At 40.9% G+C, this 18,748-nt stretch overlaps 1 protein-coding gene across 1 annotated transcript; it reads left to right on the forward strand.

Annotated features, from left to right (window-relative positions):
- The first annotated feature begins 4,371 nt into the window (after positions 1–4,371).
- On the forward strand, positions 4,372–16,917 carry LOC136157850 (dihydrodiol dehydrogenase 3-like). The gene is made up of 9 exons (XM_065919609.1): positions 4,372–4,455; positions 6,927–7,094; positions 7,390–7,506; positions 9,368–9,445; positions 9,859–9,981; positions 10,799–10,908; positions 11,780–11,945; positions 14,673–14,755; positions 16,861–16,917. The coding sequence occupies exons 1-9, from the start codon at positions 4,372–4,374 to the stop codon at positions 16,901–16,903; spliced, it is 972 nt and encodes a 323-aa protein (XP_065775681.1). The 3' UTR covers positions 16,904–16,917.
- The last annotated feature ends 1,831 nt before the right edge of the window (positions 16,918–18,748 follow it).

Raw genomic sequence — 18,748 nt, forward strand, 5'->3', positions numbered from 1 at the left:
TTGAAGATCACTGGGAGAAATATCAGTAACTTCAGATAAGCAGATGACTTCACCTTAATGGCAGAAAGCAAAGAGGAACTAAGGAGTCTTGATGGAGGTAAAAGAGGAGAGGGAAATAACTGGTTTAAATCTCAATATTTGAAAAATTATGATCATGGCATCTGGTTCCATCCCTTCACAGCAAATAGATGGGGAAAACTTGGAAACAGTGACAGAGTTTATTTTCTTGGCCTCCAAAATCACTGCAGATGCTGACTGAAGCCATTAAATTAAAATGATTACTCCTTGGAAGAAAAACTATGACAAATGTAGATAACCTGTTTAAGAACAGAGCCATCACTTTGTCAACAAAGTTCTGTAGAGTCAAAGCTATGGCATTTCCAGTAGGCATGTATGAATGTGAGAGTTGGACTATAAAGAAGGCTGAGCCCTGAAGGATTGATGCTTTCAAACTGTGGTGCTGGAGAAGACTCTTGAGAGTCCCTTGGACAGCCAGGAGATCAAACTGGTCAATCCTGAAGGAAATCAACCTGAATATTCATTGGAAGGACTGATGCTGAAGCTGAAGCTCAATATTTAGCCACCTGATGCTAAGTGCCAACTCACTGGAAAAGACCCTGATGCTGAGGGCAAGAGGAGAAGGGGATGACAGATGGTGAGATGGTTGGATGGCATCGTCGACTCAATGGGCATGAGTCTGAGCAAACTCTGGGAGATAGTGAAGGACAGAGAAGCCTGGTGTGTTGCAGTCCATGGGGTGGCAAAGAGTTGGACATACTGAGAAACTGAACAATAAGAGAACTATTCCATCTTCATCTTGTAGACTCTACCAAGATCTTCAGAGACAGACTATAGCATCTTAGAATCTTTTATCCAATGCTCCTATCTTCCCACCTTCTCTTTGACTACAACCCTCCCAGGTCACACATTTAAGGACTTTGTCATTATATTAGAGTTACCAGGGAAACCAAGAATATCTTGCATCGCAAGATTTTAATCATCTTTACAAGACTGTTCCCACACCAGGTTCAGAATCGCGCCCCCAGCAGTGGAAGCACAGAGTCCTCAGCACTGGACCACCAGGAAAGTCCCAGGTTAAAGGAAATTTTTAGCCATAATTTCATCACACCTATGTTTTCAGACCTCTTCCCCATCTCTTCTGCTTCTGGAACCCCTACACTGTGAATGTTAGTATGTTCTATTCCCTAGATATTGTAGCATTCTTCTTATAATTCTGCATTCTGGTAAATTATTAATCTCTGTCTCAATATCTGACCTTTTCAGTTTTTTTTCTTATTGTTTCATTTGACACAAATTCCTCTCTCTTTTCATTTTGCTTAGCTTCCTCCTTCTCTATAAAATTAGGTAATAAAAGTTACCCGTCCTGGTTTGTAGGGGTGTTCTTGTGGAGACCCGTGCCTGTACAGTCTATGTGCCCAGAGGAGTGGGGCAGAGCTGGAGCTGAGGAGGGAGGGCAGGGTTACCCCTTCCCAGGTCATACTGGCAACTGTCACCTTGGTGGGAGGGGGAAGGGCAGGCTAGAGCCAGAGCTCAGTGTGAGCAAAGGCTTCTCCTGTGCTCAGCAGCTGTCCCCACCCTACTGGGCCAGGTGAGTCCCAAGATGCTGGAGCAGAACTCTGAGGGTTGGGTCCAGACTGGTTCCACTCCTTGTAAGTGTGCACCCCCATCCTCTGCACTGGCACCTTTGCCCCAGAGGGCGGCAGAGCTGAAGGAAGGCGTGCTGGAGCAGCCCCTGGTGTGGGCAGCCGTGCATGTGGTGCAGCCCTGGCACACCATCAGAGCCCCAGACTCTGCTCCTCATCAGGCCCCTCTTTGATGGCTGCCTTGCCCCGTCCAGATGTGTGTGTGGTCCTGTGTGTGTGCATTCAGTTGGGTACTTGAAACAGGCAAATGCTCACTCTTGGTAGAATTGTTCCTTGTCATAACTTTCACTAGTTAACTCGTCATTCTCTTAGTCCTGGGATCAGCCCAATAGGAAAGTAAGCATGACTCAGTTCACTTTGAGTCAACATCTTACCTGGTCAAGACTGGCTATCTGATTCTGGTGAATATATGGCTGTTTTTGAATGCACTTTGTCCCCCAAAGCCACACCCCCATTCTATTCTTGGTCTTTTAATACATGGTCTAGTCTCCACCTTTATTCGTTTTCCTTGGCTCCATATGTATGTATGTATGTATATATACACACATACACACAGACATAAATATATAGTTCCCCTGCAGCTGCAATAGGCATTCCAGGAGCTCTTCAGTTCAAGCTTAGAGTTAAGTGGAAGAGACACCAGTCTCCAGGCAGCCCCCAAATTGGTTGGAACCTCCCACATAAGGTTTCCTCTGATCATTCTGGTTTGAGGGAGGCAACTGAGAGCTGATCAAGACTGCACTGCTCCAGGCAGGAGGAGGGTACAAGTGAGTAATACATGATGAAATTTCCTTCTACTCTGTTCTGGATTTTTCCTAATTGCCTGTTCACTTTGCTGTTGTCAATCTTTGTTTGACTGTTTTCCAGAACTCCTATAAGGTTTTACAACGAATTCCTCTTTCTTTTCTTGTCTTTCCATGGGAGATTTCAGTCCTCCCACCTCACCAGTTTGCTGACATCACTGTACATGTTAAATTTTATTTATCTTCACAACATTTTCGTGTATCAGTGCATCATAACTTCTGTTTTCTTTCCAAATTTATGTTATTTTAATTTGTTTATAGTTTTTTCTTTTATGAATAGTGTGGAACAGTTAGTAAATTATGTAAAATATGTATCAGCTACATTATAAGACTACTGTTTAAAAAATAATTTACTTGTTTTAATTGGAGGTTAATTACTTTACAATATTGTGGTGGCCTTTGTCATACATTGACATGAATCAGCCATGGTTGTACGTGTCCCCTTGTTCTGAACTGCTGTTCCACCTCCTTCCCCGTCCCATCCCTCTGGGTTGTCCCAGAGGCTTTGAGAGTCCCATTTCATACATTGAACTTGGACTGGTCATCTGTTTCATGCATGGTAATATACATGTTTCAGTGCTAATCTATGAGAGTACTCTTAAAGTTATATAACTAAGTACAATGTACAAACACTCAGAGTCTCTTTGCACAGTGCATATGATATCCTAAGGCTATTAATAATTAATCTCCAATAAGTACTTTGCCAAAATGTCTGGTTCCTGTATCCTGTTCAGGATTTCACCAGTCAGGTCTGTAAAGCATAATAATTTTCCTGGTGGGAAATATAAAGAAACAAATTTATTTTCTTTTTTTTTTTTTTTTTTAATATTATTTTATTAGTTGGAGGCCAATCACTTTACAACATTTCAGTGGGTTTTGTCATACATTGACATGAATCAGCCATATAATTACACGTATTCCCCATCCTGATCCCCCCTCCCACCTCCCTCCCCACCCGACTCCTCAGGGTCCTCCCAGTGCACCAGGCCCGAGCACTTGACTCATGTATCACACCTGGGCTGGTGGTCCGAAGAAACAAATTTATTTTCATTTGAAGTTTTGATTCTTTATTAAGGGGTAACATTAAAAAAAAATTTTTTTTATTAGTTGGAGGCTAATTACTTCACAACATTTCAATGGGTTTTGTCATACATTGACATGAATCAGCCATGGAGTTACACGTATTCCCCATCCCGATCCCCCCTCCCACCTCCCTCTCCACCCGATTCCTCTGGGTCTTCCCAGTGCACCATTATACAGAGTGAAGTAAGCCAGAAAGATAAAGAACATTACAGCATACTAACACATATATATGGAATTTAGAAAGATGGTAATGATAACCCTATATGCAAAACAGAAAAAGAGACACAGATTTACAGAACAGACTTTTGAACTCTGTGGGAGAAGGTGAGGGTGGGATGTTTCAAAAGAATAGCATGTATATTATCTAGGGTGAAACAGATCACCAGCCCAGGTGGGATGCATGAGACAAGGGGTAACATTTTTTAAAATGCTATTAAGCACTTTCAGATTGTGTGATTTGTGTATGTGTGTGTATTTGTACTGTAGGATGGCTTTTTCAATTGATGTTTGATTGACATTATGGTCATAATAGGAAAACAAAAGGGATTGTTTTTGGAAGTTTCTAGTCTAACTAATGGTCCATAATTGCCCACCCAAATTCATCAGTATATAATACTTGAGGTTATGCTGATAAAATAAAGTCAAACAAGTTGACTGTCTTTAAGCCTCTTCTTACTCCATGGACGCTAGTTTAATCACATTTCTCCTACAATATATCTGCTAATGTTGGACAGTGCAGCTGGGATGTGAACTTCCTGCTATTTATAACCTGTGTAGGAAGAAGAAAACATCAATTTACTTACTCAGAGGAGAAACAGGCAATGGATCCCAAAGACCAGAAGGTGAAGCTTAATGATGGCCACTTCATTCCTGTCCTGGGATTTGGAACCTATGCACCTCCAGAGGTAACAGTACTGGTTGTGGGTTGAGATATAAATAGTAAGTGAATGTAACATGAGTGGAAGGGACTTGGGTTGTCAAGCACTGAGTTCCTGGGTGACTCTGGGAGGATCACTAACCAGGCTAGAACCATGCCCTGTGAAAGGGGAGATAGCATCCAGTCTCCATTCTGCACCAGGGTCTGAGGCTGTGCTCACTTGCAGATTTACTCTGGGTTCCCCTCCAGTTTCCATCTCTTTCCCAACTTGGCAGAAGAGGAGATTTGGCTGTCAAGAAAACTGTCAACTGCATTTCTTTGAAGGTTATTGCAACGGTGAGGTTTATCTGTATATTTAATTAACTGCATAACTCTTTCCTCCTTCCAAAAAGCCGTGACACAGAGAAGTATTTGAGGTGGGAGGTCCTATAGATGAGGTGAATGAAAAATAATGGGAATGAATTGCTTTTCTACTGTGGGGTGCCTGCTAGATGGCAGGGAAGAAACACTCCAGCTGTGTTTTGCCTCATATTTCTGTTTCTGCTTGGAAACTTATTCTTAGGGAAAATATAGTCTCATTTGAAGGGAAAAGCTACTATCTTACAGGCCAGGTTTTGTAGTATTTTCTTGGGCTTCCCTGGGTAGCTCACATGGTAAAGAATCTGCTTGCAATGTGTGAGATATGGGTTCGATCCCTGGGTCAGGAAGATCCCCTGGAGAAGGAAATGGCAACCCACTCCAGTGTTCTTGCCTGGAGAAACCCGTGGACAGAGGAGCCTGATGGGCTCTAGTCCACGGGGTCACAAAGAGTCGGACACGACTGAGCGACTAACACTTTCACTTTCAATGTCTTTTTATTAAAGTACAGTTTGCAGCGCTCACACTTAAGATGGGCTGGTAAATCTCTAGTCTGGAAGCGAGAAAGTTTGCTGTCTATCTTGTCTTTAGGGTAGATGTGACAATGGATTGGTCCTTAAACTTTGAGTCTCACTGTTCTAATTCATAAAATGGAAAAACATATTCAGAGACATTTTGCAGATAGAAGACAAGACTTATATACTTTGTAGAGCAAAGTGGGGTGAGGGGGATGAAGGGGTCAGGATGTTACCGAAGCTCACTGGCTCATTCCTCTGTGGTGATGGTGGTTTAGTCGCTCAGTCATTCCTGACTTCTGCGATCCCGTGGACTGTAGCCTGTCAGGCTCCTCTTTCCTTGGGATTCTCTAGGCAAGAATGGAGATGACACCACCCTAATGGCAGAAAGAGAAGAGGAACTAGAAGGCCTCTTGATGAAGGTAAAAGAGGGAGTGAAGAAGCTGGCTTAAAACTCAGCATTAAAAATAGTAAGATGAAAAAAAAATACTAAAATGATGGCATTCAGTCCCATCACATCATGACAAATACATGAGGAAAAAATGGAAACAGTGGCACACTTTATTTTCTTGAACTCCAAAATCATTGTGGATGGTGACTATAGCCAGGAATTTTAAAAGACGCTTGCTCCTTGGAAGGAAAGCTATGAGAAGTCAAGACAGTGTATTAAAAAGCAGAGACATTACTTTGCTGACAAAGGGCCATATAGTAAAAGCTATGCTTTTCCAGTAGCTATGAATAGATGTGAGAGTTGGACCATAAAGAAGTCTGAGTGCAAAGAATTGATGTTTTTGAACTGTGGTGTTGGAGAGGACTCTTGAGAGTACCTTGGACTGCAAGGAGACAGACAAAACTGGTCAATCCTAAAGAAAATCAAACCTGAGTATTCCCTGGAAGGACTGATGCTGAAGTTGAAGCTCCAATACTTTGGTCACATGATGTGAAGAGCCAACCCATTAGAAAAGACCCTGATTCTGGGAAAGATTGAGAGCAGGAGGAGAAGGATACAACAGAAGATGAGATGGCTGGATGGCAGTATTGACCCCATGGACATGAGTTTGAGCAAACTGCAGGAGATAATGAAATACAGGGAAACCTGGAGTGGGGTCAGAAAGAGTTGAACAGGACTGAGCAACTGAATAGAAACAACAACTTATATGAGAACATCACTTTGTATGCCTTGATTACATAGTTTTTATGTGGTGTATTCTTTGTGGTTTTACTGGTAGACAGAGGTCTTAGAAGCTTTTACTTTGTTTCCTGATGCTTTTACCAGGCACCTTACACCTTTGTTGACTTATCTTCAAACATCTCACTGTATAAATAATATCCATGACTACAACTTTATGATGAATTCTTTGGGTTCTTCCAGCAAATCAATGAACCTGCAGGTGGTCTTGAGGTCCTCTGATGCCAACAATCAACCACTGCTTGCCTCAGGTTGAAGGGTTCCTGGGTGTCTACTTAACCACTGACCAGGAATGTTCAGGGAAGTCGTCAAGCATTCATCACCACACATACAGGACTAACCAAAGGCACAAATAAATGTTTATGTTGGGAAGGTGAAAGTTTGTGTCTAGCAATTTCTTATGTGGATATTCAGTTTCTATCTTTGTTGCTTTTGTAGGTTGCTAAGAAGGAAGCTCTGGAATTCACACCATTTGCTATAGAGGTTGGGTTCCGCCATATTGACTGTGCTCATGTGTACCAAAATGAAGAGCAGATAGGCCAGGCCATTCAAAGTAAGGTTGCAGATGGCACTGTGAAGAGAGAAGACATATTCTGCACTTCAAAGGTACTGTGTGTGTTGTGTGTATGCACATGTGTGCAAGAGATTGTGCCCAGGTGAAAATTATATAATAGGATCATTTGTTCAGTGAAGAGTTGTTTGGTGAACTATGCTTATTGGTATACTCCTAAAGTATTAGAGTTCTCTGATGGTTCAGTGCTTAAGACGTGGTACTTTACTGCAATGAACTGGGATTCCATCCTTGGTCGGGAAAGTAATATCCTACAAGCCACATGGTATGCCCCCCAAAAAAATTACCTAAAGTTTTATTAACACAAATTTTATTTCTTAACCTCTGCAGCTTTGGTGCACATCCTTTCGACCAGAGTTGGTCCGATCAGCCTTGGAAAAGTCACTGAAAAGTCTTCAACTGGACTATGTCGATCTCTATATTATGCATTATCCACTGGCTCTGAAGGTTGAAAATTTGTGTGATCACATCAATGCTGTATCTTATGTTAAAATGTTCATCAACTTGCCTGGATGGTTGAAGTAAGATTTGTCTTAGTAGGTTCTGCTCTAGAGTAGAATGTTAAAATGCATCAACTTGCCTGGATGGTTGAAGTAAGATTTGTCTTAGTAGGTTCTACACTAGAGTAGAATCCCCCAAGTAATCATTTGTGATCATCTTTTTTTTTTTCATTTATTTTTATTAGTTGGAGGTTAATTACCTTACAATGTTGTAGTGGTTTCTGTCATACATTGACATGAATCAGCCATGGATTTACATGTATTCCCCATCCCGATCCCCCCTCCCACCTCCCTCTCTACCTGATCCCTCTGGGTCTTCCCAGTGCACCAGGCCTGAGCACTTGTCTCATGAATCCAACCTGGGCTGGTGATCTGTTTCACCCTAGATAATATACATGTTTCGATGCTGTTCTCTCGAAACATCCCACCCTAGCCTTCTCCCACAGAGTCCAAAAGTCTGTTCTGTACATTTGTGTCTCTTTTTCTGCTTTGCATATAGGATTATCATTACCATCTTTCTAAATTCCATATATATGTGTTAGTATACTGTATTGGTCTTTATCTTTCTGGCTTACTTCACTCTGTACAATGGGCTCCAGTTTCATCCATCTCATTAGAACTGATTCAAATGAATTCTTTTTAATGGCTGAGTAATATTCCATGGTGTATATGTACCACAGCTTCCTTATCCATTCTTCTACTGATGGGCATCTAGGTTGCTTTTTACTGAGATTCTTTGAATTCCTTATATGCCTCCCAGAAAAAAGGAGTTAAATAATCTGAGAGTCTCTGCTTGAAAATTTTCAGAAATAGAAATAAGCCAGTTCTGCAACCAGTCCTGGTTATGACTCCTAACTCTCTGGAAATTTCATGAACCAAGAGTTTGGTGCAGCTGTAGTAAGCATGACACTGCCTTACATTGAACATGATGAGTTTATCTTGCCTTTCACCCTTTCTAGGTGAGCAGATTTGGTGGTGCTCCCTCTGTGTGGGTCTAATCCTCATACCTTTATAGGGACTTGGGAGACCTTGCCTACAGTCTCCCCTGTCTTCAGATGAGGTTTGTAGTCTGCACTTAGCCATTAAGAAAGGTTTACTTAGAACAACTGATTTCATGTCACAGAACTCAAGCCATCTGACGCAAAATAGCTTCACAGACTATGTAGATGGTAAGTTCTAGCCACAGACAGAATTGAAGGTTGCAATTGAGGGTTGTCTCCTTTTTTCTATCCCTTATCAGGGCACTACTCGTGGTTTGCTTTACTTTTACTGAACATTTTCCATTAGTGGCAAATAATGGGGCAGCTCAAGGCTCATGGTCATGAATATTTAAGAGCATGGCTGGATCGTCCACATTCCATATCAACCTAAGGAGAGCCTTGCTGGCTCATATGCCTTACCTAGGGCACCTGATGCTCAGAGATAAAAGGAAGTCTGATTATCTAGCCCAGGTCAAGATTGCAATTTTTATTCTGGAAATAAAGCCATGTAACTTAGTGCCATTCCCAGCTCACAGAAGCACTTCTAAAGAGGCAAGTACAAGAAGAGACAAAATTCACAGAATCACTGGAAGTCTGTTTTAGGAAGTAGAAAAATTGTACTTATTACAACACATATTTAGTGTAAAAGAGTAGAGTAAACCTCCCTCCTGAAGATATTGCTTACATAGACAAAATCACTAGGCAAAGATTAGTATCCAGAAAGTTGTAAACTTACCTCATGGAGGTTTAATTCCTGGTGCTTGGGAGCCTGGCTAAATATGGAGAAATTACTTCGTGACATCTCTAAAATGACTGCTTCTATTCCAGCCAGGGGAGGACATTTTGCCAACAGATGAAAATGGAAAACTGGTATTTGACTCAGTGGATTTCTGTCGCACATGGGAGGTGAGTATGGGGAGGAGAGAGACCAGAGGAGGAGCCAGGAGAGTGGGAACCTCTTTCATTTCTTCCACCTGTAAGAATGGGCTGTGGATCATCAGACCCAGCAGTTCATAAAGTCTAAGAGCTGTGATGCTGGGGTTGTGGGGAGGAAACCATTGCTGAAATGTTCCAGAGAGGAAAGGAGGAGGAGATTATGGGACAGTGCAGACAGGTATCTCTTTCCTTCAATGTGATATGTCTTCTCCAGTGTTCAAAGAGGAGACGATAATTCTTTTTGTATAATGTCTTCGTCCCCTCTTTTATTCTTGATAATCAATGTTAATTCCTGATGGATGATACTTTTACAGATTTTTTCCAGCATTTATTCTTGATCTATCACTAATTTTAAATGACTGTTCACCACTCTTCCCTCCCAGGCCCTGGAGAAGTGTAAGGATGTAGGACTGACCAAGTCTATTGGGGTGTCCAACTTCAACCACAAGCAGCTGGAGAAGATCCTGAATAAACCAGGGCTCAAGTACAAGCCTGTCTGCAACCAGGTGAGCAGCTCGGCTCCTCTCCCTCCTGCTCTTCAGGACCTCCTTCTTGCACTGGAGCCTGATGTCTATCTTTCCTCCCCTCCTGTTCATCCTACATTTGTGGACAGAAGGTTCTAGAGAGTAGAACCCCTGTCTGGATGGTGTGAATAGAACCCATAATGGTATCTCTGTCTGACAAATTTGGATGGAGAAAGTGCAGAGGGCTTCCTGGTAAATTATGAATAGAACCCAGAAGTAGAGGAAGGAAGTATTTCCCTGAGATGATAGCATGACCAGTTTGGAGATTGAAAGTGCCCTAGAGCAAGCTTTTTACAGGAAGGAAAACCATGAAAACATGGAATCAGAGGTAAATTAATAGAGTCAAATCAGTTGAAATGGGTATTAAGGGTTTGTGTGGGGTTCTGATGGCTGATTCCTAAATCTTGGTGTCACAGCATTTACAAGTCTTTAGCAGGGAGCACAGTTCAGAAAATTGTGCTGGACATTATGAAAATCATCCAGGTTAGAGGGTGAAGTTAAAGGCTCATGGTGATGCTAACAGTCTATGAAATAGTTTACTCATGAATGTCTACTCAAATATACAGTCCATCTTTTGATTAGTCAATCTTGGACTGGTTCTCCTATCTATGTCCATCATAAATTAACTGTATAAATGTAAACACACTTTTCTTTGTTTCTCTGTTGATGTTAACATTTCCAGTTTACATTTAATGTTATCATTTTTCCTTTATCATTTTTAAAACTTTTTGTCTCCCTTTGTCATATTAGTATTATGTTTCCATAATATCTGACACTCTTCTCTATTGGTTTTTTGCAGGTGGAATGTCACCCTTATCTCAATCAGAGGAAACTGTTGGATTTCTGCAAGTCACATGATATTGTTCTTGTTGCCTATAGTGCTCTGGGATCCCAAAGAGTAAAAGGATGGTATTGAACTCTAATGAAAGCAACAGGGAGTTTATGTAAAATTCATTTTTGATGAGACAGTTTAAATCATACAATACTCAGGTAACTCTCATAGGCAGAAGGGAGAGAGAGGAGTAATGGAATGGTTTCTTCTCTTTCATCTTCCCATCACCCAGCCAATTTTTCTAGATTGTATTAGCTTGTTGACTCATGAATAAAAAATGTCTGCATTAAAATCTATATATAATCCCCCAGTTGAGACCAGAGACACCAGTTTATGTCATGATTTACCTATTAACTAATGAACACATTTTAAAAAATAGGTGTTCCAAGGCTCACTTACCTTATGTCTTAAGTTGAGATAATAATATATAACTCCTAGGTCTATCATGATAGAAAAAAATTCAACTTGAGCCATTTTTGTAAACATCCATAGTAGAATAATGATGAAATAAATGTCTCTTATTTTGAAATCCCTCAATTTTTATCAATACCTTAAAAAAAGTGAAATTTACAAACTACTCTTGGTCATTTCCTTCAGTTTCTCTTTTCATGCCCTTGATTGTAGAAGAAAAAACACTCCCTGAAAATTAAGGAGAAAATCTATGAGTTTGGCAGTCCTGGTCTCAACTCAATAATACCTCTGAATCATCTGTAGAGCTTTGTAAACACAGAATGGGAAGTGACATAGTTGAGGTTCTGATTCAGTTTGTCTTCAACTCAGGCATGGTCATATTTCTAATAACATCCCAGGTGATACTGATGATGCTGGTCCATGGACCACACTTTGAGAAGCAGTGATCTAGAGTGAGCCTCTTGATCTGTTTGGGAAACCTACTCACAAACTGAGTACCTAGTCTCAGTTTCTCAGCATTTCTGAATTTCCTTCCAGGGTGAATCTGAACCACCCCATTCTGTTGGAGGACCCGGTTCTCTCTGCCATTGCCCAAAAGCATAAGAAAACCCCAGCTCTGGTTGCCCTTCGCTACCAGATACAACGTGGGGTTGTGGTTCTGGCCAAGGGTAACAATAAGAAGTGGATCAAAGAGAATGTACAGGTGATGAGTGAGTCTGTGGGGAGAGGGTTCCTAAGGAGTATTCTTCACAAGGGTCATTCTTTGTCTGACTCTCAGACCGTCTTTGGGCCAAGACGAGTTACCTGTTCTTTCCCTGAGCATGAATGCCTTGTGTGTATTTCTGGTGGTTTTCTCCTCCTGCTGTGGCAATAGGAGAGGCATCACGTCTGAAGAGGGTCACAGTTGGACAGATAATGGAGGTTTTAGTTTGAGCAATACATTTGCAATGTATTCTGTCACTTCATGCAAATGAAATTTTGTTTTCCTTGTTTTCAATGGACATAATTCAATTATTTTTTTTTTTTTTTTTAATGTTTGAATCAATCTAGCAAAATACCACAGATTGAGCGCCTGAGAAAAAAATTTAAATTTGTTTCTCACAGTTCTGAAGCTGGAGATCTGAGTTCAGGGTCCCCCTGTGGTCAGGTGAGGGTGCTCCTCCAAGTCACAGGCTTCTTTTTCTATCTTAACATGGTGGAGGGGGCAATAGAGCGCTCCCAAATATCTTATATGAATATGATGTTGTTTAAATCTCATTCACGAGGGCTCCACCATCATTACCTAATCACCTCTCAAAGATTTCATTTCTAACACCATCAACATGTGAATATGAGGGCAGAAAAATTGTGTTTTTATTTTGCATTTCACCAAATTCTAATAAGGTTTCATTTTTGTATATTTAATCTTGAGTTTCTGTCTTTGTGAAGTTCTCCTTCAATAGTTTGTCCATTTTTGCTAGGTTGTATTTTGTTTTCAGTGTAGGAGACTATTATTGTACCTTTAGCCATAGCTGTACAGGAAACTCCTCAGTTTCAGAATTTAATTCAGGGGTCTTTTATGTGTCTCTTGCTTCTGTGGTTTGACAATCAGTCTGCACTCAGCTAAGCTGTTGTCCTCTTGGCTGGACTCTTTTATGAATTTGAAGTTCAGCTCAGAGCAGCTTGGCAGTTCTGCTTTAGCAGGTGGATGTGGCTCTTGTCAGATAGGCCTTCATACTTCTCTGTACAGTTTTTCATGGATATTTGACTAGACTGTGCCAACTAACCTAGTCTTCATCTCAGCACAGGGCAATGACCCCAAGTCAGTGATTAGGTAAAAAGTCCTCTTCCTGTCTGGGCTCAGATCTGGCTTACCACTTATGGGATATATCACTATTCAATGCAGGTTACAGGTCAGGCCAAGTCAAGGGGAACAGAAATTGTCCCCTGATAAATTGTTTCCATATTTCCATTTAAATTTGGTTCTGTAATCCAGTTGGAACTGATTATCTAAGATAATATGAAAATAGATACATACATGTTTATGTGTATTTAAATGTAAATCTAAGGTTCCATATTTCCTCACAGATTTTCATTGTCAGCTCAGTCATATATCAAGTTTCCATAAATACATTTCTGGTGTCTCTCTTCTATTTGAATATTCAGTTTTCTACACTGTGTTCTTTATTTTTTATTAAAAAAATTTTTTTTTTCCCATTTATTTTTATTAGTTGGAGGCTAATTACTTTATAATATTGTAGTGAGTTTTGCCATATATTGACATGAATCAGCCATGGATTTACATGTATTACCCATTCCGATCCCCCCTCCCACATCCCTCTCCACTCGATCTCTCTGGGTCTTCCCAGTGCACCAGCCCCGAGCACTTGTCTCATGCATCCAACCTGGGCTAAAAAACTGGAAAGAGAACTGCCATATGACCCAGCAATCCCACTTCTGGGCATACACACCGAGGAAACCAGATCTGAAAGAGACACGTACACTGTGTTCTTAAGTGAAAAATCAGTCTTGCTTTTCAGAATGGTAATTTTTTTTTTTAAAGAGTGTCCTGACTACTTTTGATTATCTCTCCTTTATTTAAAATTTAGTATCACTTTACCAGCTTCCAGGAAATAATACATGCTCAAGTCTTCGGTTCATGTTGCATTGAAACACTAGATCACTTTGGAGAAAACAAATTTCTTTACAAAGTTGGGCTCGCACTTTTATGATTATGATGTGAATTTTTAATTGTTAACATAAAGTAAAGTCGCTTAGTTGTGTTCGACTCTTTGCGACCCCATGGACTGTAGTCTACCAGGCTCCTCTGTCCATGAGATTTTCCAGCAAGAGTACTGGAGTGGGTTGCCATTGCTTGCATTTTCATGACTATGATGTGAATTTTTAATTGTTAAGGTGTTCTTTGATGTTTTAACAATTTCATTACTTTCTGCACAAAAGCATTTGCATAAAATTTTTGTTAGGTTCAATCATAGATAATGAGTAGTTTGATATCAGATTCCTGAACAGGCTTTCAAGGGGGAGCCTCCTTTCCACTCTGCTTCAGCTGAATGCTGTCACCCTTAGGGTGTGTTGGGGAGATGCAATCAGTCTCATGTTAGCTCAGGTTCAGTATCAAGTCAGGACTGTCCAAAGGCAATGAGTTTGGAAAAAGGAGATTTTAGTTTGTTTTCTGTCACAAGTGATTCACTTAGAAAGATAAGGGACTGATGTGTTGTAATGTTTGTGAGGTGGACAGAGAAGGAGAAGGTGTGGGAAGGAGAGGTGAGAACTCAGCGGAGACTCCCATGCTTGTTCACCTGCAAGCTGAGGACAGACATGGCTTCCCTGTCCCCTCCTCATGTCTCCATCCAGCTGGAAAATCCTCCAGTCCCCAGGGGGAGGCTGGCTCCTTGGGGGAGAGGTTAATGCGATTCTTCCTTCCTTCCAGGTGTTTGACTTCGAGCTGACTCCAGAAGACATGAAAACAATCGATGGCCTCGATAGAAATATAAGATATAATGAGATACTATTGTAAGTGACTTACAGATATCTCACACATACACTGTGTTCTGTAGCAGGCAGGTCAGCAGGGGAATTAAGGTTTTTAAAAGCTTAATTCTTGGGAGACAGTCCTGATTTCCAGTGTAGGAGTAAACCAGGGGCTTCCTGTAGACCTTAGACGAGAGGTTTCCTTCAGGGCTCCATCTCTGACTGACAGAAATGTGACTGGGTCCCAGGAAAGCCCAGGAAAGAGTGGCCATTGTACAGGATGACCAGAGTGGACACTGTGGTGAATTCACTACTTTGTGCCCCTAATCCCTGGGCTTCTGCACCTCCTCTCAGTGTGGAGGGACCCAGAAAACACAAAGGGCAGGCCCACTATTCCTTCAGGGACCTGTGAACATGTTTTATCTTTAATTCTTTTTGCATCAGGGGAAAATGATTATGTTAATAATAACTATATAATAATGAATCCATCATGCATTACATTGATGTTTTGTTGTTGTTCAGTTGCGAAGTCCTATCTGATTCTTTTGCAGCCCCATGGACTGTAACCTACCAGGCTCTTCTGTCCATGGGATTTCCCAGGCATTTCCCTCTCCAAGGGATCTTCCCAATTCAGAGGTTGGACCCATGTCTCCTGCATGGACAGTGGGATCCTTTACCACTCAACAACCTGGGAAACCTGCATTGATATTTGCCCATGTGCAATTGTAAAATGTCATGTTAATATTTTTCTGGAGGGGATCCAGGCAGGCCAATGTGCACCAATGCTCCAAAGTCACAGTGGACCTACTTCCGTCCCCTCCCCTAAGTATCTGGTGGGTTTTCTCCATAATGGGCATTTCTTTTCGAAGACATTATCCATTTATTTCAAATTGATCTCTTCATTGGCCTTCCCCCCCCCCCCATTCCAATTCCCATTTCCTCATCCTTATAATTTCACAACACTGAATTACAAGCAGGTCATTAACTTAATGGACCCTCCAGTGAGTGACTTCTATGTTGTTAGCAGGACACACCCAGGTAAGATCGACTGGGTGTCTGGTTTCTTGGGTCAATACTTACCCCTCTGTACCTTCTGTCCATCAGGGGTACATCCCTTTGGAAGACCCTATCACCTGGACTTTGACTTAGTCACTAACATGCTACTCCAGCTGCCTAATTCCTGAAGAAGGAGATTAGGACTGGAGGGACAAAATAGAAGTTTTGAAGGGAATTTTGAGAGAAAAGAATATAAATTAATGGTAAAATGAAGATTTAGTTTCAGTGGAAAATCTCAAAACTCTCTCAATTGTTGCAAAGCTATACCATGATTCTAAGAAGAGTTATGATACATTGAAAAAAACTGGAAAGTTCCTCTTCTGTACTCAATGGCTTTTAAGTTTTCAAAGCCTTTTAAATTCTGTGTTCTCCTTCATTAGGCTGTGAATGCCTAGACTTACATATCTTTGTGAGCTCAACTCAATAGCATAGCTCCTGGAATATGGAATCACTAAAAATGCACTTTATAATGAATTGAATTGAAAAGGACACATTAGAATGAAATATACAAATATGGAAAAAAAGAAAACAGCACTAATACTAATTGCTGAATAACCAGTGTTTTAATATATTATAAAGTAAGAAAATAATGATCCCATTTTGTGCTGTATGATTATTAAGGTGTACATGGTATCCCTTCAACAGATGAGAAATTCCTTAATGAAGACACTCTGTATCTTTTTTTTTTTTTTTTTTTTTGGGTTCTCAGTATCTGCTTATCCATGGATGTGTGAAAAAGAGCAGCAAATTTGGTCACTGTGACCCTTCTCATCATCTAGGGACAAAAGTCCCATCTGTGTCTGAAATAACCTCCATACTTAGTCCTATGAATGTGCCCTCTTATAAATTGTAACCTGAGTCAAACTACTTGTCACTGTGGAGTGAATATTACATATGAATGTTGGTATTGGACGAGCAGGTGCTGTGTGCATGTGGAGCAGACTCCTAATGTGTGCTTGTCAGGGGAGAAAGAGGGACGCGTTTGTAGATTTAGAGTTTTAGCCCATCCTGACTGCATCATAGAGTAATGCTATATGACATTAATGCTCTATGGCTGATTTAATAAATGAATCCTCCTCCTTCTCTTGCAGTGGTGTCGATCACCCTGAGTTTCCATTCTCTGAAGAATATTGACTCTCAGCTCTCACCGTGGTTCTTTGAGAATGTCTTGCTTCTAGGATGGTGAAGAAGATTTTCGTACTCGGTGGAGGTGCTTAAATGAAGTTTCTGAAATTTTGAAAGCTTGCTTTTCTTTTTAAAACATTTAACACATTATAAAACAATAAAGACTTCAAAATAAGAATACTTCCTTTTCTGATAATTAAAATAATATATACAATTTAAAGAAAGCTAGGAAATAGAAGGCAAAGGATTGAAAATAGAAATAAGCTGTGATTAACACTTTTAATAATACTTTGGTGCACTTTCCTATACAAATGTGTGTGCATGTTTATTTACAAAGAGAAGGAATCTTCAAACTACAGATTGTATACTGATTTTTTAAATAAGTAAACTCCGGGAGTTGGTGATGGACAGGGAGGCCTGGCGTGCTGCGATTCATGGGGTCGCAAAGAGTTGAACACGACTGAGCGACTGAACTGAACTGAACTGAACTGAATTACCTTGGTATGCTAAAAATATGATCTAAAAAATCCAGCACTGTTTCACCTTAGATAATATACATGGTTTGATGCTGTACAACATTGTAAAGTAACTAGCCTCCAACTAATAAAAGTAAATGAAAAAAAAAAAAATCCAGCACTATATTTGCTTACTGTAAAACAGAAAATCTTATTCATTTATTTAATTTCTTATTCATTTGCCTAGAAATTGTTTTATTTATTTTTAAATTAAAAAATTATTTATTTTAATTGGAGGCTAATTACTTTGCAATATTGTATTGGTTTTGCCACACATTGACATGAATCTGCCATGGGTGTATGTTGGGGTCCTTTAATGGACCGGAACCTTGTGGTACGGAGTCGGCGATAAGAAAGTAAAAGAGAGAAAGAGGCTGATATCCCTTGGTTTACGCAGAGGACCAATAAAGTCCTTGATACAGGACTTGCATCACTCACGAAGGCACCAGGCGCCCTCTCGAGGGGGTCTTAGAAGCCCGGGCAGAAAAGTGAGCACGACGGGTCACCACCCTTCAGAGAGTCAGCCAGAAAAAGAGAGAGAGAGAGAGAAAGAGAGAGAGAGACACAAAAAAGACCCGGGGACCTAAGCTCTGATGGAGCAAAGGTGCTTTAATGATTTTCCTATGAGTATATATAGGCTGTGGTACAAGAAACTTCTTTCGGGAATGATAGAGATCAGAAAACCGAACGTACATCAACCGTTACCAAGGGAACAAGGGGTAATGTTAGTCACAAGGTCAGGACACAATCCACATCTCAAGAAAGGGGAACGAGACTAAGCAGTTTTGTCCCAAAGAGAATGTTTACTAAAGGAGACCCAAGCCTGCCTCACACAGTGACCTCAGTCCCTGGGAGCAGCGTGCTGTTCCGCTTGAAGAGGGACAAAGGACTCATGAGAGACAGCACGTAGGAATCCTCCCGACAAACATTCCCTGACATGTGTACCTGTGGTCCCATCCTGAACCCCCCTCCCACCTCCCTCCCCATCCCATCCCTCTGGGTCTACCCAGTGCACCAGTCCCGAGCACCCTGTATCATGCATAGAACCTGGACTGGGGATTCGTTTCACATATGATAATATACATATTTTCATGCCATTCTCCCAAATCATCTCTCCCTTGCCCTCTCCCAGAGTCCAAAAGACTGTTCTTCACATCTGTGTCTCTTTTGCTGTCTTACATACAGGGTTATCATTACCATCTTTCTAAATTCCATATATATGCATTAGTGCACTGTATTGGTGTTTTTCTTTCTGGCTTACTTCACTCTGTATAACAGGCTCCAGTTTCATCCACCTCATTAGAAATGATTCAAATGCATCCTTTTCAATGGCTGAGTA

The sequence above is a fragment of the Muntiacus reevesi genome, chromosome 2, assembly GCF_963930625.1.
Source record: "Muntiacus reevesi chromosome 2, mMunRee1.1, whole genome shotgun sequence".
Lineage (NCBI taxonomy): Eukaryota > Metazoa > Chordata > Mammalia > Artiodactyla > Cervidae > Muntiacus > Muntiacus reevesi.

What these genes read in the sequence shown, in the direction of transcription:
- LOC136157850 (XM_065919609.1), top strand. Translation starts at nt 4,372, where the DNA reads ATGGATCCCAAAGACCAGAAGGTGAAGCTTAATGATGGCCACTTCATT. An exon ending in ACATATTCTGCACTTCAAAG is followed by an intron (nt 7,095 to 7,389) that starts GTACTGTGTGTG and finishes TAACCTCTGCAG; the next exon opens with CTTTGGTGCACATCCTTTCG. An exon ending in GGATCAAAGAGAATGTACAG is followed by an intron (nt 11,946 to 14,672) that starts GTGATGAGTGAG and finishes CCTTCCTTCCAG; the next exon opens with GTGTTTGACTTCGAGCTGAC.